Below are 23,005 nucleotides of genomic sequence, written 5' to 3' on the forward strand. Positions count from 1 at the left end.
ACATACCCACACTTAAGTATTGCCATGTGCCACCATATAGACAATATTCCTCTAGAGAGAAGGGCTTTTTTAAAGGTAAAAAAAAAGGATATATTTTAATTTTAGGGTAGACCCCAACATTAACCAGCTTCAAGAGAGAAGGATTATGAACATCAGGTGACTATAATCAGATTTCATTTTATAAACATTCCATCTACCTTTTGTTTTCCATCAGTCCTCTTCCAGTCCAACTCCTCTGTCTTGCTCAATTTCACCGTCTATTTGTAGAAAAAAAATCCTTTGGACCACACCATGAGTAAAAAATTACAACTTTTATGAATTCTTTAAGCTTACCTGAACAGTCTATGATCTACATCCAGATCCCAGAAGATAATCTTGAAAAACACCTCCAATAACCTATTTCTTTACTTGTCAGGTTAAACTGGAACTATAAAATATATTTGTAAACATCTTCCTCAACACACTCTTTTAAACTGCTTCTCTATGCAACATACTGTGGAAGTAAAGTAATAAAGAATTACATTCAAGTTTTCATCAGAATTCACGGTCATTCAAACAATCATATATTTCCTCTGGTTTTATTGAAAAAGACTTAGGTTGATCACAAGACCACAAACTTAATTCTATTCACCTAACAATTAACAATTACAAATGACTCATGTAAAATCTAGGGCCAAGAATGACTGCTTTAGGTATCTATATTATATACAGTACAAACACATGATAATTAACAGTTGGACCTGTTTCATTATAAAAACTCTTATAGCAGCAAATTTAGATGTGGTTATGTGAAGAAAAAAAAAAATATGTGTAAAATAACAATCTTCTTCAGGTACCCATGGGTGTCCTTGATATATAATGAACTGTTTAAGATACTGTACATTGTTTTCTGGTCAGACGTGCACATTTCGGGGAACGTTTTTAAGAGAAAGTACTCAATAAAAAAAGTCTTGTATCTTGTATCTAGGGCAGGTTTTAAGGGTTGCAGATACTTTTAAAAACTGTAATGCAATATGTTAACATGTACAATTTTCATGATTCAAGAAATTAAATAGTAGTAGTTTTATCTATCCTTTTCAATCTATACCAGCTACTTTTCCCTGTTGGAGCCCTTGGGCTTATAGCATCCTGCTTTTACAACTAGGGCTGTAGCTTGGCTAGTAATAATAATAATAATAATAATTGATAATAATAATAATAATAATTCTGTCAACAGTACCTAGCTAAAAATAGGATGTCTCACTTTTGCACTTCTTTAAAAAAAATATTATATGAACATGGTTGAAGAAAGTTATAGTGAAAAGGAATGACAGAGTTCAATATAGCCTATCGTAGTAAAGGGAACTGTTATTACACTAACGAACCAATGATATAACTCTTCGACAAATTATAATAGAATTTTCTAAAAGCTTGAGTTTGGGGGTTATTGATTAAATTAAGTCTTTGTACTATTATCTACGATAGATCTTGATGAGGAGAGTTTTCAGTACGAAAGAATTGTATCTATGACTTATTTTAAAAATAATTTATTGAGAAAAACATTCCAAGACAATAAAAGTCTTGGCAAAATTTCATGAAATACACGATAACTTCTGGTCAGCTCTGTGGAAGCTTAGAATTTTATCTCACTTGACTGATTAAATTACCACAATTAATTTCATCCATTTCTTAGAAGAAAAACAGGATTTTTTTCACTGCTTGGATTGGTTAAAACACTTATTACAGTTTCCTAACCCTTAACTCTGCCACTTTTGAAAAAAAAAATCTGATACGTATTCGTGATAGCCTATTTAATTTCATTATGAAGCACTATATTCATGAGTCAATATAAAAAACACTGCATACTTAAAAAGGAATACTTGTGCAATTACATGTTCCTGATAATGCGAACTGAATACTGGGTAATAAGACTGACGATGAGCTACAGTAAGACCTCTCCATGTCACATCGTGGAGCAACCTTCGCTTAGTATAAACCACGTGTAAAACTGGTATAATTGCTCTATAAGATCTTTCTAATAGAAATCCTTACACAGGTAATAACTAAGCAACTGATTTTTAAGCATTTAGTTGCAGTTATAAGTAGTTGATGCATTAAATTCAAGTGGTTTCATCTTAAGATTCATCGTAAACTATAGAAAAATCTCTTAGGTATTTTTCTGACCTATAAAGCCATGACTGTACTATATCAACATGGACGGTTATGCATGTACTCAGGAGCAACTAGCACCTGTGACTGTGCCAAGTAAGATAATAGCCTCATCTTGACTGGATAAACAACTGCTTTCTATGTAAAAAAATAGGATACAATGCTGAAAGCAGTTTACACACCATTCAGACATTTTGACTAAGATCCTAACAACTACTTCAAGTACTCTTTAAGCGTACATGGCACCACTTAACAATTCTGTGCAAATTAACTTTCTATTGCTACTGTACCAGTGAATACACAAATGGTTACCAATACCTTTCACAGAGTGTCTTCTTAACGAAAAACTCCTTAAAATAAAGGTGTAGAAAAAATGTAATACCAAGTAAATGATAAGGGTGCTCCTCTAGGTCAGATCTCAAACTACACTGGAGGTCTTACTGCACTTAACCAAGTCTAGGTCTACAAAGCCTGGAAATAAGCAAGATTCTTTAAATCCTCTGTAAGTCTACCTCAGTAGCATAATAGAAAAATAAATATATTTAAAAAAAGAGGATGGGGGAATATGGCCTATCAGTGTTCTGAATAAAAATTCTATGGGCTTTACGTTAATGCTTAGTACAATTAAAGCTAACAATATCTTTGAGAACCATACTAGGTAACCAAAGTAATCCACACAGACTTGAGTACAGGGAGGGACTTTGTTAGCTATTCTGCAATACAGTACTATATTAAATGGCAATACACTTACTTTGTTCAATATGGCTGCAATGAAAGTTTACAACATTAAGCTTTCATTATTCATGTTTACATCATTTCAAGATTACGGTAGAGTATAAAACTGACAAATGCAGCCCACTAGATTTCAATTTCCTTTTCTTTTCTTTTAGGACAGCATTTATTGCTAGCTTTCTAAAGAGTCTTGCCCAAGAGAATCAATTCTAGACATTACATCCTACGGATGACAACACGATCAAACAAAGCTCTCATATTATTCCACTGAAAATTCCTTAGACTAAAGGACAAATGATATAGAGAACAATTACTCTTAGCATAAAAAGCCAGCTAAGTGTGAAAATACAAAATTCTTTCAGGCACAGATATAGGTAACACATCTGAAACTTTCAATGATTGAAGATATTTACAACATGAGACGAAGAATACAGAAGATTCAGATGTGTTCCGTCAACCGTGTCAGATCTCGGGTATGCCAACAGACGAGGCAATACCTGTGGGAGACCTTCACACGTGGGCACAATAGTGGTATGATGGTGGATGGTGGTAACGTTGATACAATATTTTTGGCATGTACAATATTATTCAACATAAAATGACATCATCATAAACAAAATATATTTTAATCATGAAATGACAAGTGATATTTACAAACAATATACATGGCTTATAAGTTACTCAACAAATCAAGGCTTGATGCATTTATTTCACCAAGACTTGACTCAGTTTCCCCTAACAAGAACTTCAAAGTGCCTTCTATTGGCACGGAGTATCAAGATTTCATACTAGTGTATATATATACAGTATATATAATGTCTACATTCATAATTGCTCTTTTACATCACAAATTTAAAACCTGTGATATATCAGTACCATTATAGGTGTTAAGAGCTACTTCTGTATAAATAAATCTACTGTACTATACATAAAATGTACAGTAACAGGAATCCAATAATTTTTGTTTGTAAATTAGCAATCTTTCAAAGAATAAACTACACAGTTATTACTATAAATCAAGAGTGTCGATACTATCCTGAACTTACAGGCAAGTGTAAGTTGACTGTAGTGTGTATATCACAGCATAAAAAAATTCTTTTGACAGTATTGATTACTTGAACCAACGATGCATCAAATAAAAATATACTGCAGACTGTATGATTTATTAAACTGAAATGTAAGGAATAACTGAAATTTAAGTCATGGCTGATGCTAATAATAATAGAAAAATAACAAGAAATGAAACAGAAATAGGAACACAAAACTTTCACTGGGAGTTACATTGAGCAAGAATATCCCTAAAAGCCAAGTCAAATAATGCATGACAATTTTCCTCTGATACTGGTGCTGGAATGTTTATGGAAAGTTTAGAGTTAAAGTGTTTTTTTTTTTTCCTAAATTAGAAAAGAAGGTGAAAGGTGATATATAACATGGTAGGTACCAGCTACTTGTTTAATTTAATCAAATAGTGAAAAACAAACCAGGAAAGATTGTACAATCTCCCACAGTTTGAGGTTTCCGGTTGCATCATCTCATTCTCGTCAGAAAGAGAACAAAATTACATGCTTTACACTTAGTAGCACTTCCAATAAAGCACCCGAGTTGTTTAAAATAAGGCTGGGAGAACACTTGAAATTATTTCTAATTTCAAAATCAAACTTCATGAAAAAAAGCAGTATGGCATTTCTTTTTACACCAACTTCCACACAGAGACAAAATAGTTTAGAAGTATAATGATAATGGTGTGACATCTACTCGAAGCTGTAATTAAATATAATTTTACAGCTCATTATTCAAAAAAAGACCTTATCAAAGCTACTTAGTAGCTGCTACAGGGTCACACATTTTTCATTTGCTTCTATTTGTCTAAAGAATAACAAATACATTCCATCTGAAAATGCTGTGATGTGAAATTTTTTTTGAAGACCTAAATATTTGCTCAGAGTTTCTAAAATTTCTTTGGATTACAAAAAATAGCAAATGCCCTAAAAAAACACAAATGAGCTGAAGATGGGAAATTAATTTAATATGTGACCCCCTTAGCAAAAATATTTAGTGACTAGGAAGAAGCTACAAGAGGGCCATATCTAGAAGCATGTGTGTGAAAACCTTCTCTTCTAGGGGACAGAATGAAGGATGTGAAAATGAAGATTCTGGCAAAATATTAATGGGAGCCTGATAAACCTCCCTAGCTTGGTGTCGCACTGCTGGCAATGAAGTATGTTCGAGACTAGGTCCCAGGGTCGTACTTGCCCTGAGTATCATTGTCATCTATTTCAATGTATTACTGACAATATCAAACAGCACAGCACTATGTAAATATATATATATTCAAGAAGCCATTCCTTGTAGCACTAAATGTTAGGAAGCACTTCTATGACTTAACAAAAAAAATCACATCATATACAAAGACACTATTAAAAAGAGTTGTGAAAACCATCACAAATGCACACATTTAAGATGCCAGTATAAAATCATATCATTCTAATTCCTCTAACTCCTCAGCATTTTTTGCTAAAGACTGCCTCGATGCTAAAGACTGCCGAGAAGGCGTGTTAGAATGAATAGAATGAAAAGACGGAGTGTTCGAATGCCTTGATGGAGTATTTTTCTGATTGAGGTCCTCGACTTCTTCCGAGTTATGATTTAGGGACATATGACTGTCCTTGTTTGGAGATTTCCTTATCTGATTATTGTGGGTTATTTTCTTACTTGGAGTGCTTGATGTTATACTGGTGGAACTAGCACTGGCTTTTGGAATATTATTGATACTTGCGGTATGTTTGCCAGTCAAGCACTGCCTTTCTTGATCATCTCCAACCATATCTTCCATCTGAACAGATCCACTTGGATTAGCAGCCCTATCTGGAAGGTAACTGTGAACAACTTTGCGATATGGACCTGAAAAAAAACAAAAGTATTTATTTGAATCTTTGGATTAAAAAAATATATTTTAAAAAAGAAATAAAAGATGAAGAATTACTGGGCAGCAAAAAAATTGGAAGACAGATAGAAATTAAAAATTTCATCAGTGACATAACTTTATGATCTGTACCAATAACATTTACAAAATGTATCAAGAGAGAAAGAGAGTATGGTCCTGTTTAAAATACCTTATCAGAATTTTCCGCAAAATTATAAAAACAAGGCTTAGCAAACGAGTGAGACTTACCAACAAAGCTTAATATTACTGGCAGGAGTATCAAGCCATGTAAAGCACCAATGATGACCATCCCGAAATACATACGGAAGTAGAACACCTGCAGAAAACATTTTATTATAGATTAGCAACTAAAATTTTTCAATACATTTAATTGTGAAATCGTTATTACACCTATATGCTATACAATAAAATCTCAACCTGAAATTATTGAAAGTTCATACACATTAATATGTTTGATATATATAAAAATAAATACTGTAAAGTTATTCATTACCTGGAAAATCTTGGAATTAGCAAACGCAAGCACCACTACTCCCATATCACTGAGAGTAATTCCTGATAATACAGATGGACCCATCCTCACTAGGGCTGCCTGCGCTCTTTGGATTCTTGTGTCCGCGTCGCTGACAGCAAATGCTCTGGTGGTATGAGAGCAGAATTCTACGGAAATCCCAATGGCTACGATTAGGTTCACGAGCGAGATGGCATTCAATGAAATGTTCCACATGTACATAAGGCCTCCCATATTTGTAAGGATGAGGACAACCATCACCATGATGATTATGGAGGAGGCAAAATCGAATCCCATCATGAAGAGGGTTATCACGAATACCGCAAACACGGAGATGCCCAGCATCCGTACCGTGTCCTCCCATATCGTCAGATATTGCTCGTAAAAGACGTAAAACACGCTGAAATGAAATAAAATTTGCCAGTTTTAAAATATAATCACATTATTTTAAATACTGTTGGTAAAAATAGAATATAAGGGTATAATTACTTCAAGTCCATAATTTCAAATAACTTATACTAATTTTCTAAAATAAACCTTGCATAGTATTAAGACATTTTTATTAGCAAGGACTAAATCATTGATAGCAGTCTACATGGTAAGACTTATAACATAAATCAGCACAATTCTTCCAGAATAAAATTTTATATAATCCAGTTTCAAAGAGCAACTGAGAGAATAATCATTCACACTTAATCATTTCATTAAGAATTAGCTATCATTACATATAACATAACATCTTTACAGTACAGGACTCTTATAAAAACTAGTCTATAAATTCTAGTGATGCATTGTGTAATAAATCAGTAATCCACAAACTAGTTAATCAATAACATTTGCTTAAGAGTAAAACTGTAAACCTCCTGAAAAAATTTTCTTAAAAGAAAAACCTGTCATCCTTACTTAAAATCTTTTAACTTTTTTCAAGTATCGAATACATGTTCAGTCTCCACTAAAACTACAATTACAGCCCAACCTCTTTGTCCAAGGATTTGGCAACTATAATTACAGCAGGTAAGATGGTTTTATGCATGGATTCAGCAACCATAGTTACTGTGAATAAAATGGTTTTACCCATGGATTCGGCAACCACAATTACCACGGATAAGATCGTTTGACTACTGCATTACAATATCACACATTAAAACAATGCAAAGTAATTTTCACTTGATAACATACCTGTAGGGGAACACTTCATATTTGGTTTCACCACTTGGAACCAGCTTTCCGTCCTTCTCGACGAGATTCAGCGTTCGAGTTATGTTGTCAGCAATGGCGCGAGCGGATCGCAGCGACTCGTAAAACTGTTTGCTGTTGCGCAAAACGGTATGGTACGTCATGAACACGCTTGCACCAGTCACTGGATTTCCAGATTCATCATACTTCACCTTCACACTCTATGTGAAGAGAAAAGAAAGCATATGTATTCAGAGGTAATACAGAAGATACTCAACTCACAAAATTACAGTAATACAGTAGGTTCCAAGAAACTGTTTGTACGTAAAATTGTTTGTAAGTCTTTTTTTTTTTTGGGGGGGGTTTAAGCCTAATCTGAAGCCTATACCTATGATACTCAGCTACAAGTCAATAAATATTGGGTTTCATGTGAAATAAATATCTGGTTATTAACAATTTTGTTTTGGTTACTGTATTAAATGATATATTATTTCATTACAGTATTTCTTTATCTTATCTTTATTTTCAGTTGGATTTGTGTTTGTACCTGAATGTTTGTAAATTGGGATCTTTTGTAAGTTTATATTAATCCACAGCTCAGAATAAAAGTATGTAAGCATATAAAACAAATCATTTACATAGCCTAAGAATTTTAGATACAATAATCAAAATTACTGATTACAAAGCTACATTATGAATTTGACTCGATCATAAAATATAGTATGTGTTAGTTTTTTAACCCTTTTACCCCCAGGCTCTTTGGAAATTTCCAACCCTTAACCCCCAAGGGGTTATTTTTTCCCCAGTACATTTTGCAGTATATTTTATTTAAATTGCTCTAACAGCCTTAATTTTTGTCATAGAGAGGTCAGGTTGGTCTCATTCTCTTGGAAAATGCCTGAATTTTCTCAAAAAATTATCAAAAATATGAAAAAAAAAAATTTATAGCATTTTTTTGCAAGGACGTACCGGTACGTCCATGGGGGTAAAGGGATGAGTTTTGTGAAACGTACCAGTACGTCCTTTGGGGGTAAAGGGATGAGTTTTGTGAAATGTACCAGTACGTCCATGGGGGTAAAGGGATGAGTTTTGTGAAACGTACCAGTACGTCCATGGGGGTAAAGGGATGAGTTTTGTGAAACGTACCAGTACGTCCTTTGGGGGTAAAAGGGTTAAAACTTATTGGTGTAAAATAAGAGAAATTTCCAATAAATGAAAGTATCAATTACTCAATTTCAAAGGATAGGCATAAAAAGAATTTTATGAAAACTTTCTTTTATCTTCATCAGTTATAAAGACTGGAACTATGAATCTTTGCTGCATAAAAAAAGCTGATGTTAAACCAGAAGCTTTTGGTAATGAAGAATCATAACCCTTTTACCCCCAAAGGACATACTGGTACGTTTCACAAAACTCATCCCTTTACCCCCATGGACGTACCGGTATGTCCTTGCAAAAATATGCTATACAATTTTTTTTTTTTCATATTTTTTGATAATTTTTTTTAGAAATTTCAGGCATTTTCCAAGAGAATGAGACCAACCTGACCTCTCTATGACAAAAATTAAGGCTGTTAGAGCAATTTAAAAAAAAATATACTGCAAAATGTACTGGGGAAAAAATAACCCCTTGGGGGTTAAGGGTTGGAAATTTCCAAAGAGCCTGGGGGTAAAAGGGATAACATAAAACTGGTAAAGAAATTTCATATCTCCTTATCCTTACTATAAACCATTACATTTGTTAAAAATATTTACCTGCCCATATGCAGCATGTCCAGCCTTAGGACACTTGAAATCAGGATTGTCTTTTAAGAACATGGTGATATACTGGTTGAAAACTTCAGGGTTAGGTCTGAAGGGATTACCCTGCCAGGAAGTGATGTTGCACGGATGACAATTGGATCGAGAATTGCGTTTTTGGACGGACCTCTTCGCTGCAGACTTCCTTCCAATGTAATCTGGCCATCCATCGTCCCCGGACATTTCTCCGTATGGAGGCTTAGGTGTGCTTTCTGCCTTCTTAAGAGATGAACTTTCTGGCTTCATGATTACTCCATCGTAATCGTAAGACGTGTCGCCGTACGTGTATGAATAGTCGTATACGTCGTCGACTGCCTTCTTCGCCCCTTTAGTTTCAGGTGCGCTGTGTTTAGCAGTACCATCCTCAGAATAATCAAAGTCTGGGTCCCCGTACACGTAATCATAATTATCGATATCATCATAGACCTCTTGGAAATTGGAATCTTCTACTGTATGATTTTCTTTTTCCTCAGTAGGACTATTAGTACTCTCATCAGGAATATTGTAGTAATAACTATCCTCAGCTTCTCGTCTACAGAAGTTGCCATTTTCGTCCACTTGACAACAATACTTTCCCTCCATAGACCATTCAAAATAATCGTCAATCCAAGCTGACGACGGTACTGCAATGTAGGTTCTGAAACGAAAATATGCAATTTACATTATGCATTTCTAAATAAAGAATCATCTATTTCAAATGTTCATATTTTTTTTAAGGAAGAAGTCAATGGGATAAGTAATCCAGTCCTCTTTTTGAGTAAACAAATAATATGATGTATGAAGAATTTCAGAACTTTGGTTTCTAGCAATTTCTGATGTTTTTTTTTACATTGGCAATGAGAGAAATACGGATTTAAGAAATTAAGTACTCTTACATTAAAAATGTACCATTTGTTAAAAGTTTTAAAAATTCAATAAAATCTTCTAGTACAAAATGCCCAACAGAGTATCAAGTGTTTTTTTTTTCAATCTAGCATTGTGAATTATTGTACTTGTACATAATACTATCTAATATTGAGTGACAATTTAAATTTATAAGGAAAATGTTGCTGCATTTATAGAAACTAAAGGAAGGCAATTTTAACAATGATATGGTAAATTACACACAAACTTGAAACATAAATATCCTAAAAACTGGATTCATGACAAGTCAGTGACCTTATTTTTGCTATGTATCTTTTTCACACATACCCACTATTCATGAGTCTTTTATAGTTTATTTATGACATATTTGTTTTTGATGTTGTTAATAGTTTATATATGACATGTCTGTTTTTACGTTGTTACTGTTTTTAGAATGATTTATTGTTAATTTGTTCTCTTCATTTATTTATTTCCTTATTTCCTTTCCTCACTGAGCTATTTTTCCCTGTTGGAGCCCCTGGGCTTATAGCATCTTGCTTTTCCAACTAGGGTTGTAGCTTGGATAGTAATAATAATAATAATAATAATAATAATAATAATATAAACTACATGTTTATGGTCTCCACATATCCCAAACCATTCACTGTTTTAATACACTCAGTAGTAACATTGCACATGTGCCACCTATAGCCCCTGAGCAACAAGTTCACATCAATATCCTGTGTCACTTTTCATGACGGCTGGAACAGTTTCAGAGTCAGTGGATATGAAGTTGTTATATTCTCTATAAGTTTTCATAAAAAACCATCACATTTAATTCTCAAAGAATAAAGATGTTAACACTCTAAGTGGAAGGATGCAGGGTACTGAAAGAGAGGTTTGGGTTTCAAAAAGTAGCAATGTAGCAACATTTCAAGCAGCGTAATTTTGTATTGGATAAATCTTATGGGTAAAACAAACATTTGTGACAAAATAAAACTTAAACATTCAGGCACGATAGCCAGACTTACTCTTTTAATAATGTAACTACACAACTTTCGTCTTAATGATGCCATAATTGGAAAAACAATGGAGAAGAAACTGAAAACTTCAAGACAGAAAGACGAATCATCTATCATAGATAAGGAACAAGGTTTTAGTCCACAAACCAGTGAAGCATGTCATTGCTTTGAAACAGTGGCTTTAGGTGGCGTATGCATAGAGCAACTAAAAATTTTCTGCCCAATGAATAATGGTCTGATGATTTGGGAAGCTCAAAGATCATGAATAAGGGCTGTATGTGACTAACGGATTAGTGGTGACATAGAGCAACTAAAAATTTTCTGCCCAATAAATAATGGTCTGATGATCTGGGAAGCTCAAAGATCATGAATAAGGGCTGTATGTGACTAACGGATTAATGGTGAAACAAACTAATCTAAAAACCAATCTTAAAGAACTTACCTGTTAGGAATTTGCGAAGCCAGCTTCAACTGAATCAAAAGTGCATCTTTGTTACATCCCAAATGCGAACATATTTTATTTTGCATATTATAATCCGTAAAATTGTACCCATCCTTAAGTACAAAGTAGACTGGAACTCCAACGCAGCCATATTTCTCCAAATACTGTAGAATGAACGCATTCATATAGTATACAGTAAATATATTTAATACAAATACACTTTCTAAAACTCTCAGTTACATAATATCATCCAAGCAACACATATAGGCTTTACAAAATCTGAAAATATAATAACAAAAAACAAAAACATGTTTACTTAGCATTTCAAAATAACATACCTCGAAATATTTAAGAACATACGAATCATCTGGCATAGAAAGCTCTTCTTCCAGTCCAACCTCTATGTGTGGCACCATGGCCACAGATGCACATAACCAAAACATGAAAATTACAATCACCACCGCTCGGACCCAAGGCCTCATCAAGAAAGGTGCATACGTTGTCTCAAACAACTGGAATTAAAATGCTTTGATGAGTACAAGACGAGATTTACTATTCTTAATCAGAATAACATATTTTCATGCATAACCAAAGTTCCTCTGAATAGGAAGAGGAATAAGTACCATAACTGAAATCATGGTACTGTACATTATAATGTATGTGATTATATTCTCAATACTTTCCACTTTTATTACAAGGAGAATTTCAAAGCGTTCAGATGTAATACCTTGTGCAAGAATCGGCTATCAGGGTCCTTCTCAACTTTATTTTGTCGTATGCAACAGCAAACATCAAATCGATTATCCTGAAATTACACGAAACATCTTTACTAACACAAAATTCTCAAAATCAATTTGAAGGCAAAAATCAAAACCGGTATTTTCAAAATTACCAGCAAGATGTCAGTGTTAATAATAACTTTACTTTAATTCCATGAAATATAAACTTAAGTTTTGTCCCTCAAAAAAATAACAATACTTAAGAAAAAAAAGTCTAAATTTAGTAAACAGTATTCTAAATACAAAGATGGCATTAAAAGGAAATATGTACCTCCTCTCTGGCAACATCAAGTGAAAAGAGTGCAACAAAGAGGGTCATCTGCAGGATGAAGTTGATCAACAAACTCATCCCTGCATACATGGCAAACGCTCGCACTGCTGGCATATCGGACAAGGCACCTGCAATATATTTGCAATAATCAATAGAGGCACATAATATAACTTGTCAAGATATTATAATACTTCTTCCCTTGAAAATCAATTTAATATTTATACTTTTTCACCAATTCATAAAAAGAAAAAGTTGTATTCTTTGATATCACTATAAATTTCTACTTCTTCCAACAAAAATCCATTTATTATTTCTACTGTTTTACCAATTCACTAAAGGAAAAAGCTGCAATTTTTGATAGCACAATAAATTTCTACTTCTACAAAAACTCAACAAATTATTTCTACTTTCTTAACAATTTACAGAAAAAAAAGAAAAAGCTGCATTCTCTGACATCACAATAAACCTTTCATTAAAAACATGTTAAAATCTTGTTGGTAACACTAACCAAGGAAGAAACAACAAGACTGAGAAATTGAAGACAACAGCATAGAAGGGCCAACAGCACCGACAGCTCTGCCGATCAAGCTCGCTCGTGTGTCCTCCTCATTTCGTTCTAAACCAGCATAAGCTTCGACCAGAATGAAAATGTTGTCGACGCCAACAGCTAGCACAAGGAATGGAATAACCTGCAAGAAATCAAGCATAACTATATATATGCAAGAATGTGTCCTGAAGTATTTAAAATCTTTCAAAATGTATATAAATATATACAAACAAGCAAATGATTACTAGTCTGAAACCATGGATTTTCAACCAAGGGTTAAGTTTAGTAAAGCAAGAGTAGCCATCTGGTATTATACATATACACAAATGCCAAGTCCTCAGTCTTAACCCTTTTATCCCCAGGCTATTTGGAACTTTCCAACCCTTAACCCCCAAGGGGTTATTTTTTTTCAAGCAGATTTTGCAGTATTTTTTTTTTTAAATTGCTCTAACAGGTTGGTCTCATTCTCTTGGAAAATGCCTGAAGTTTCTCAAAAAATTATCAAAAATATTTTCAAAAAATTGTAAATAGCAAGTTTTTTGCAAGGACGTACCGGTACGTCCATAGGGGTAAAGGGATGTGTTTTGTGAAACGTACCAGTGCGTCCTTTGGGGGTAAAAGGGTTAATAACATATACCTGGTATAATATGCAGAATAACTTTTTATCAATAATGATTTTTTCTCAAAATTTGATCTTACAAAATTGAATACAGCTTCTTAAATCTAGATTATTCTTCATTGGCCTTTTCTAGCTTTCGCCAGCATCTTACCCCTTACTAAAGAACAAACCAAGCATCATGAACAAAATATTAGACCCTTTATCTTACCTCAATGATTAGCATAGTGCAAGGGACTCCAACGTAGCCATAAAATCCTACAGCTGAGAACACAGACACCAACACAATGAGAACTCCTCCAAGACCAAGGGTTACTTTGGTATAAATCTGAAAGAAAAATAATACTTTAAGCATGACCTTTCGAAATATGGTTGATTTTAAAACTCAAGTCATCTACTACCTAAAGAAAAATTTGGGAGAACAGGCAAAGGTCAATTGCAATATTTACTCTTGATGTCTGATGGAATTAGAAACTCAAAATCACAAAGAGATTTCCGTTTCAAAACATAAAGTACCTTAGGTTAAAGTTCGATGTTAAATATTATTTCCATTATAATGAAAAAAAAAAAAACGGTGCGTAGTAGTATTAAGAATTGTGCAAATACAATGAGAATGGCGCTACTAAAAGGACAACTTGAAAATTCCAAATTGTAATATTTTTTTTTGTTTAATAAACCCTTTAAAAAGTGAAATATAAATAACAAGTAAAATGAAAATTACTCAATTTCCTTATTATGAAACCTATTAGCTACGTAATTAGATATCATATGCAATACTATACTTTAAGGATGACAAGCCTATATAGCAAGATCTGCAAAATCACTCAATTTAAAGCTAAATGTCCAAACTTTGATCTAGAGTAATTAATACGTACCAACAACCGTGAGAGTTGATTCGTGTGACCCAATGCCAGGGCAATGTAGAGGAACATGATGATGTAAGATATGATGACAGTCGGCACATCGGACTTGCTCATGCGTACAAGTTCGTCTTCGATAGAACGTTCGGAACGGAATGCAAGGTCCATCATTGGATGAGAGTACTTGAGCATATAATCATTAAATCTGTAAAAAGAAATACCATTAACACTTATTTTGCAAAAGAAATGCAAATAACACTTATGATAATGTAAGGATGATAATCATAATTTTTTATGAAAAATTCAATAAATGTAATATTCATAAGTATGATCCTTGCATAAACTAATCTGTAAAGAGAAAAATGAACAAAACAGATTTCAATAAACCACTTACGCTTTCTCCCAAGCCAAAGCAGGTGCTAATAGAGATGTATTGAAATAATTACTGATGGGTAAAGTAATAACTAATGTATCGGCCTTTAAATAATTGGGATTTTCCGACAGAGTCTGATTTCCTTCGAGAAATCCACCAAGTGCCACATGAGTTAGTACTGGACCACCATATGTTCCCAAGCACTGCTCTTGGTAAGCATTTCTGAAATTTAAATAACAAGTGTTAAACCCTTGGATTTTGACTTTGGATTTTCACAGCATACAGGCTAATGATGTATCAGAAAAATCCATAGTATTTATGGTATGCATCAAAGAGAGGTATTCACACAACAATAATCATTATAATTGCCTGTCGGTACCAATGATTTGAACAATCATAGCAAAATAAGAGTCTGCAATATCCACTTTGATGAAGACATTACCTGGAATACTGTAACTGGTACAAAAAGTCTTCAACCCTAAACTTACAAACTTATTAGGTTACAAAAGCTGTTTGTAAGTTGAATCATTAAATTTTGCCCTATGGTAAGTTTCACCTAACTCACATATCTACGATTTTCAGTTACATGGGTCAACAAATAGTCCCATTTCATATCGCAAATGCCGTCTTACTTACTTAAAGTCAAATGACCCAAAGATGATGTGACTGCCTATAAATTTTGGTTTTGCTTTAATGAGAAAGAGCAACCTTACCCGATGCAAGACTTTGCCTCGAGAGGTGTAGACTTCATCAGTTTCTCCTCATCATTTTGCCAGAAGTTCAAAACTGACTGAATATTACAGTTCACATTATCTGGTGCCAACGGTTTGTTACAAATGTCTGCTAATCGCACAGTACTTCCTTCCACTTCAGCTTCAAGCTGCAATAGTAAAAATAAGTGTTAAATTGTCCATTTCAAAAACATTTTTGATACATATTGGGAAATCAATTCATGTTATCTAACTTCCAAAATTTTCCTGCTACTGTACCTCTATGATGTATTTTGCTTTCTTCGATAAATCTGTTTTATGACAAAAAAATTAGTTTTTCTATTTTTTTTTTTATTTTCAGTAAAATATATGGTACTCTAACACCAACCACATTTAATTCAAAAACTAAAAATTATTAAAAATACATCTAGAGGTCATGTGTTAAAATTTTGCACAATCAACACTATGTCATAGTTGACAGTAAGTAAACACTTGCCCATTTGTGGTCTTTCCGTTAATATAAATTTTTACCTATTTACTAAAATAATAGTACGAGGTATGAATAATTGAAAGCTCAATTTTTACACACAGACTAGGTTACAAAATTACTGTACCTCTTCCGTGATGTAGTTCTGAAGCCTCAAAACCTCTCGCAGGAAGGTCATGTTATACACTGGTCCATACGTATCATTCTTGTAATCAAACTGTGGAAAAAATTGCTTTCTTAAAATCAACAAAAAAATGTGTGTCTGTTATCCAAAAGTAAACATTATTTTCTGATAAGGTGATTAGGATAAAACAGGCCCTATAACAACCGTTTCTATATTTATTACACGATTTATCATGTGAAAAGTTCAACACTGTTAAAACACCAAAGCATTAATTCATCTAAGGTAGGGAAATGATACGCAGTATGTCCGCGCAACGAATCCAGAATGAATATTTTCAAACAAATTTTATTCTCAGAAACTCGTACAAAAATGCGCCATTGAAAATACTTTACTAACCTTTTCAAAACCTATTGGTCGGATAAAAATCTGAGCTGTGCGGAAGAATGGCTCAAAGTTTTCGTCATAGTAATTTTTCTCGATGCGGGCACGTGAATTTGGGGATGCCCAAAGATCAACAGGATCTGTTGTAATCTGCAGGAAGAGTATGCCAATACACAAGGAAGCAGCAACGCACAGTCCAACGGCCATTACTTTCCAAGGGTGACCAGCACACACTGAAAAGAAAAATATTCAATGTTAACAGGCATTTTTGTTTCCCAATCATTATTAATATTATTACTTGTTAAGTTACAACTCTAGTTGGAAAAGCAGGATGCTATAAAACCTAGGGGCTCCAACAGGGAAAATAGCCCAGTGAGGAAAGGAAAAAGGGGAAAAATAAAATATTTTAAGAGCAACATCATTAAAATAAAATATCGCCTATATAAAACAAGAGGAAGAGAAATTAGATAGAATAGTATGCCCGAGTGTACCCTCAAGCAAGAGAACTCTAACCCAAGGCAGTGGAAGACCATGGTACAGAGGCTATGGCACTACTCAAGACTAGAGAACAATGGTTTGATTTTGGACTGTCCTTCTCCTAGAAGAGCTGCTTACCATAGCTAAAGTCTCTTCTACTCTTACCAAGAGGAAAGTGGCCACTGAACAATTACAGTACAGTAAACCCTTGAGTGAAGAAGAATTGTTTGGAATCTCAGTGTTGTCAGGTGTAGGAGGACAGAGGAGAATATGTAAAGAATAGGCCAGAATATTCAGTGTATGTGTAAGCAAAGGGAAAATGAACCGTAACCAGAGAGAAGGATGTAATGTAGTACTGTCTGGCCAATCAAAAGATGCCATAACACTCTAGTGGTAGTACCTCAAAGGGTGGCTGGTGCCATGGCCAACCTACTACCTACAATATGAATGAATTATATATGGATTGTATTTATGAATTTGAGCTATATAGCCTGATGCTTGCGTCTGTCAGGCAATTAAGTGTTGTCCATCTACTTGTACTATGGAGTAAAAGTTAGAAGAGGTTGGACGACGAGATTGAAGAAAATAAGTGGGAACGGAGGTAAAATAGAAAGGTTCATGAATGCCAGAGGCAGGTGATATTGTTATTGCCATAGAAAGCAGGACAATGGCCTAGAGACTGACCATCCTATATATACATATGATCAGTGCCCAAGGCCCCTCTCCATCCAAGGAGGGCAGGGCAATGGCTGCTGATGACTCGGCAGACAGACCTATAGGCCCCCCCAAAACCGCCATCATAAGCTCACAAGGATGGTGAAGTTGCAGCAACCAGAGAAACCAGCAAATTTGAGCTGGACTCGAACCCCAATCTGGCATTCACCAGTCAGGGACATTACCACATCAGCTACCACAACCCGTACAAAACAAGTGCTGCTCAGGGCCAGTAAAACATTGCACAGGTACTTAGTGATGCCTACAGTGCATCCTATAAGGTGCATTGATGGCACTACCCCTTACACGGTGAACTTATAAGAATATTAATTCAAAACAAATAAAAAATTCTATAGTATTGATGTAACTTTTGTAAAAATTGTTTAGCAAGTCCCCTTCATCAGAATGAAATGCATTCCAAGGGTGGGTCCTTTAATTGGAATGTTTTTAAATCCAACAGCTGCCTAATTTTAGTCAGCCTTAACACTACTGATTTATTATACAAATGTCTACACGCGACTATAATTTTTCTTTCACCAAAACTGCCTGTACACATATTTCATTTAATTAGCTTTTGCTCTGTTTACAAATTAAAAATACTCACAATTGCCCCATTTGGTAAAGAGATGATCAACTGTTGTTTGCGTCCAATTGGTAATGCGTTCAGACATTGACAATTCGTCATGCATTACTACCTCTGGCATATCACCTGTTGGTTTTCCTGAAATGGTGAGAAATATAAGTAGTGCACAAATTTTACCGAGAGTATATTACAAAAAAAGGAAGATAGTACTGTACAGCCTAAAAAAAAAGCACATCATTCCCTCATAAAATAAATGAAGAATAAATTACAAAATTGATTGGATAGTTAGGCCTGAAAGAAACACCATTCCATTATAAAATAACTTGAGAGTAAATTACAAAACTAATAGGATAGTTCAGCTTGAAAAAACACCATTCCATCAAAAAATAACTGGTTAACATACTATACTGTACTCTAGTTTAATGCTGGTGAATCAAAAAATGACAAATTTTGAAGTGTACTCTCACTGAAGTTTAATAAATACCAAGATACTAACAGAAAAGCTCGTAGTAAGTACAAAAAACTACATTCGAAACTTTTGTACACAGTTCTATTTTGTTAATTCAAAATATCCTTTCATAAGAAAATTCTATAAACAAACTGAATACCCTCTACAGTTTTACAGAGCCTCGTACTCACCATGCAGCAAAGAGTTCTCATCTTCACCAGCAAACTGGGCTTGGGGATCAGATAAATGTGCAAGGCGGCGACCAACAGCTGTTCGGATCTCCTCCGGATTACGCATCTTACGCTCTACCATCACCGCTACACAAGGATTTTTTTTTCTTATTAGTATTATTCTACCAAGTTGCTAAGTAGATCAAAATCACTGTTAATAATCTAATACTTTAGTCATTGAATAATATGTCCCACATCTAACCCAGGAAATATTCTACAGAATGACCAAGAAAAACAAATCTTAATGATTTTGTAATATTCAGTATACAATTGTCCTACTATATCAACAATATAATCTACTTATCTGTCACACTCATCATGCAATGCAAAGGATAATAGGAACAACACATGTCCCCATGCATGTGCTTCTCAAAAAAAAAAAAAAAAAAAAAAAAAAAAAAAAAAAAAAAAAAATTCCAATTTATATTCTACATTAATATTCAACTTCATAACTGAAACAAATCTATTAGATGGTAGGGTATCAGGATAAAAATTCAGACAAATGGGTTTAAAAAATCTCGGCGTAAAACTGCCAAATCTTTTACACAAATCCCTTGCAATCCTATACCTGGATTTGGGTTCTGCTGCTGCCCATTTTTAAACTTAATGAGCATAATCAACAGCTTGACACTCTCTGCAAGGTTACAGCAAAGGAAAAAAAATCAACTAAAGCACTATATGTGAAATTGCATCATTTGGACTTAATGAAAAATAACTTTAATCTGTCCAAAGAGGGCAGTAGTTTATGGGAAAATTATATACTGTGTTTGCAAACTAAAGAAAATTATATAAAAGTAGTAGTAATATCTCATAGTAGTTGAAGATATTATCTAAAAGAAAACAAAATAAGAACACTAATATCTTTTAATAAATTATCTGCAACTAATTGTCAAAAGATACTTGAAATTATGATGCAGAATTAGAGCAATGTATCAAAAATAATGGTTTAAAGAATTTTTATTAAAAAGGGTATTTCTTATGTAAAACAATGTCGAACTGTATGACGAATATTCAAAATTAATTTAGTACAGGAATGTGTAAACTGATGAGTTCTGTTCAATGTAAATGAACCATATCTTTTCCATTGTCAAGTTGTTTAATGAAATTTCTACTAACTGAAGAAATATTGTATAATGAATACAGTAAATTTTTCAAGTACTATATGCTTCATAAAATGTAGAACATATTGCATAACACTGTTTATGTAAGGATCTACATATTCTACATTTTGGTATTGATTAAAACAGAGAATTATCCACGGCACCCCCCCCCCCCCCCCCCGCAAAAAAAAAAAAAAAAAAAAAAAAAAAAAAAAAAAAAAAACAGTACCTAATAGAAATTGCAAGCTATGTGACATGAAAAAAAGCAAACTAAATGTACTTCAAAAAAAAAGTCTAAATAAACAAAAATACTACAGGTAATACATTATACAGTACTGTACTGTACTACAGTATACAGTAATTTTTTTTCAAAACTACAAATACAACCTACAAAATACAGTACTGTACATATAACTACAGTATTAATATAAAACAAATCCTATCTACTGTGAATAACAAATAGGGATACTTTAGTTTCACAGAAGGTCATCTTACCTGTGTATCTCTTATTGCGTTTGTGGCAGTATGCAAAGACCACGAGGAAGGTGACGGAGAAAAGCACCGCAGTGAGGGCCATAGCTACGGCCAATCCGTCGTAGCCAAACATGATCCAGGGTTCTCCAGGGGCATCCCACGTGTCCGGGATAATGGGACAAGAACTGTGGCAATCTGCACAAGAACAAGCTACGCTCCCCTGAAAGATGGCACAAGTGGTTACAATAAGAATAAATGACTCCAGATAACTTGGTTTCAAACAAGTTTATATCTCATAACAAAACACTACTGTACTGTATTCAAACAGATTGGTATTGTATTCAACAGCGTTAAGAATAGATAGACTTGGGACATATGCTTTTTACTGAAAACAATATCTACTTAAAACTTATAAAAATTGTATAACACAGAAATGACTTGTTTTCAAGCAAGTTAAGGATAAACAAACTTGGGATATATATCTTTAACAGACACCGATGGACTCATGGGGAGTCCATTGGTTGTCACTAACTGGACGAGAGTATTAACACCAATTAAGTCTTTTCATTTTTCCTTTCGTGGCTATAATACATATGGGTAACTATAAAAATTCTGACAAGATTTATTCCTCAACTTCCAACTGCATCATACACTTACCTCAAACTCTTCGTGACACGGCTGCGCAGTTTGGTTGAGAGGCAAAATGCCCTCTGGAGCGTCGTCTTGTGATTTCAGGTATTGGTACTGAATGTTGATGGGGGTGTAAACATTGCTCTTTTTGTCACCCAGATAGGTGAACAGCCTTTCGCCTGTGCACTGAGCCGCACCCCAGTCACCACAAAAGAAACCTGGAGGATATTTTGCAATTAATTCCAGAAACTTTCAAGACTTTTTGATACAGATGTATAGGTTCAATCGGTAAACTTTTAAATTTTCAGGATGAACAGGTCCCTTACAAAATAAACAATCGAGTCATAAGGAGGATATTTTGCAATTAATTCAAGAAAGTATCATGACTTTCTGATAGGTATGTAGGTTTCCTCAGCAAACTTTTAAATTGTCAAGATGAACAGGGCCCATACAGAATAAACAATCAAGTCCTATATTTCATAACCTTTGGCACTTACCCATAACTCGGTCGTTTGTTGAAGGTGAGACAACGTCTCGGCAAGAAGCATAGAGTTTGTCCACAAAGTCTTTGGACATGTACAATTTCAAGTCAACAAGCATGCTTTCACCTGTAAAAGAGAACCCGATTAACTTTACTTTAAGGGGTGCTTTTCTGGTCCTATACAGCAGGGGAACCTTCATCTCTACAGGACAAAACATTGTAAGATATAAGTGTAACTGATTAAAAAACATTGTAATGGGTTGATACAGGTCCCCAAGAATTATTAAAACATTCAAATGGTTTCTACACAGGATGATATCATATTTAGAGATAGAATCTTTTGATTCTGACCTAATCTACAGGTTATATGAAATGTTTATAACAAATACAAGTTAATCCAAGTAATCGCTTCTGAGGTCCTGAGGTTATATACCTTTCTTGCTTGGATTAGTAGCCGGAACATATTCAACTGGTTCAATGAAATCAGACTGGTATGGCGAGCAAGTCATGTAGCAGAAAGGGATCCTGATGTTACGCATGCAGGCTGGACACCGCACAAGGAACATCTTCATCATATCTAAGGATCTAGACATCGATTCGGCTTGTCTGTCATCGCAACAAGTGTTCAGAGTTCCGTCATCCGTCACTGATAGGAAAAAATACAAATGCCGTTAAGGTTCCTCTGCCAATATATTGCAGCGCAGTAATAAAAATTATCAACGTACAGATAATTATAGATCTTCCTCTGGCTAGAAATGAAAATATATTGCAGTAATATAAATTTATCAAATGAGAATATAAGAATGGCAATCTCTTAAAAATAAACAACAGTTGTTAGTCACCAAAATATTCTAACAAGTAACTATAAGGTAAAGACAATCATAGAGATTCATCTGCCCAAAAAATAAAATATAAATATAAATATATAAAAATATAAAATATATGTATATATATATATATAATTTATATATATACATAAATATATATATATATATATATATATATATATATATATATATATATATATATATATATACTGTATATATATACATATACATATATATATATATATATATATATATATATATATATATATAGATATA

At 33.9% G+C, this 23,005-nt stretch overlaps 1 protein-coding gene across 2 annotated transcripts in view; it reads right to left on the reverse strand.

The window, feature by feature from the left end:
* Positions 1-564: 564 nt before the first annotated feature.
* Positions 565-23,005, reverse strand: part of LOC137629743 (NPC intracellular cholesterol transporter 1-like) — a 78,674-nt gene continuing 56,233 nt past the window's right edge. Inside the window, exons 3-24 of one of the 2 annotated variants that reach the window (XM_068361339.1) lie at positions 22,336-22,548; positions 21,919-22,029; positions 21,449-21,639; positions 20,813-21,011; positions 19,179-19,304; positions 18,561-18,677; positions 16,781-16,998; positions 16,388-16,477; positions 15,777-15,943; positions 15,085-15,285; positions 14,706-14,895; positions 14,042-14,158; positions 13,176-13,356; positions 12,668-12,795; positions 12,345-12,422; positions 11,956-12,129; positions 11,618-11,781; positions 9,266-9,947; positions 7,515-7,732; positions 6,318-6,735; positions 6,053-6,140; positions 565-5,781 (exon numbers count right to left, since the gene is read on the reverse strand). In XM_068361339.1, coding sequence (XP_068217440.1) covers positions 5,360-5,781; positions 6,053-6,140; positions 6,318-6,735; positions 7,515-7,732; positions 9,266-9,947; positions 11,618-11,781; positions 11,956-12,129; positions 12,345-12,422; positions 12,668-12,795; positions 13,176-13,356; positions 14,042-14,158; positions 14,706-14,895; positions 15,085-15,285; positions 15,777-15,943; positions 16,388-16,477; positions 16,781-16,998; positions 18,561-18,677; positions 19,179-19,304; positions 20,813-21,011; positions 21,449-21,639; positions 21,919-22,029; positions 22,336-22,548 — 4,493 coding nt within the window. In that variant the 3' untranslated portion in view covers positions 565-5,359. The remainder of the gene's footprint in view (positions 5,782-6,052; positions 6,141-6,317; positions 6,736-7,514; positions 7,733-9,265; positions 9,948-11,617; positions 11,782-11,955; positions 12,130-12,344; positions 12,423-12,667; positions 12,796-13,175; positions 13,357-14,041; positions 14,159-14,705; positions 14,896-15,084; positions 15,286-15,776; positions 15,944-16,387; positions 16,478-16,780; positions 16,999-18,560; positions 18,678-19,178; positions 19,305-20,812; positions 21,012-21,448; positions 21,640-21,918; positions 22,030-22,335; positions 22,549-23,005) is intronic. The other variant, XM_068361340.1, reaches the window with a different exon arrangement.

This window comes from Palaemon carinicauda, chromosome 37, assembly GCF_036898095.1.
Source record: "Palaemon carinicauda isolate YSFRI2023 chromosome 37, ASM3689809v2, whole genome shotgun sequence".
Classification (NCBI taxonomy): domain Eukaryota; kingdom Metazoa; phylum Arthropoda; class Malacostraca; order Decapoda; family Palaemonidae; genus Palaemon; species Palaemon carinicauda.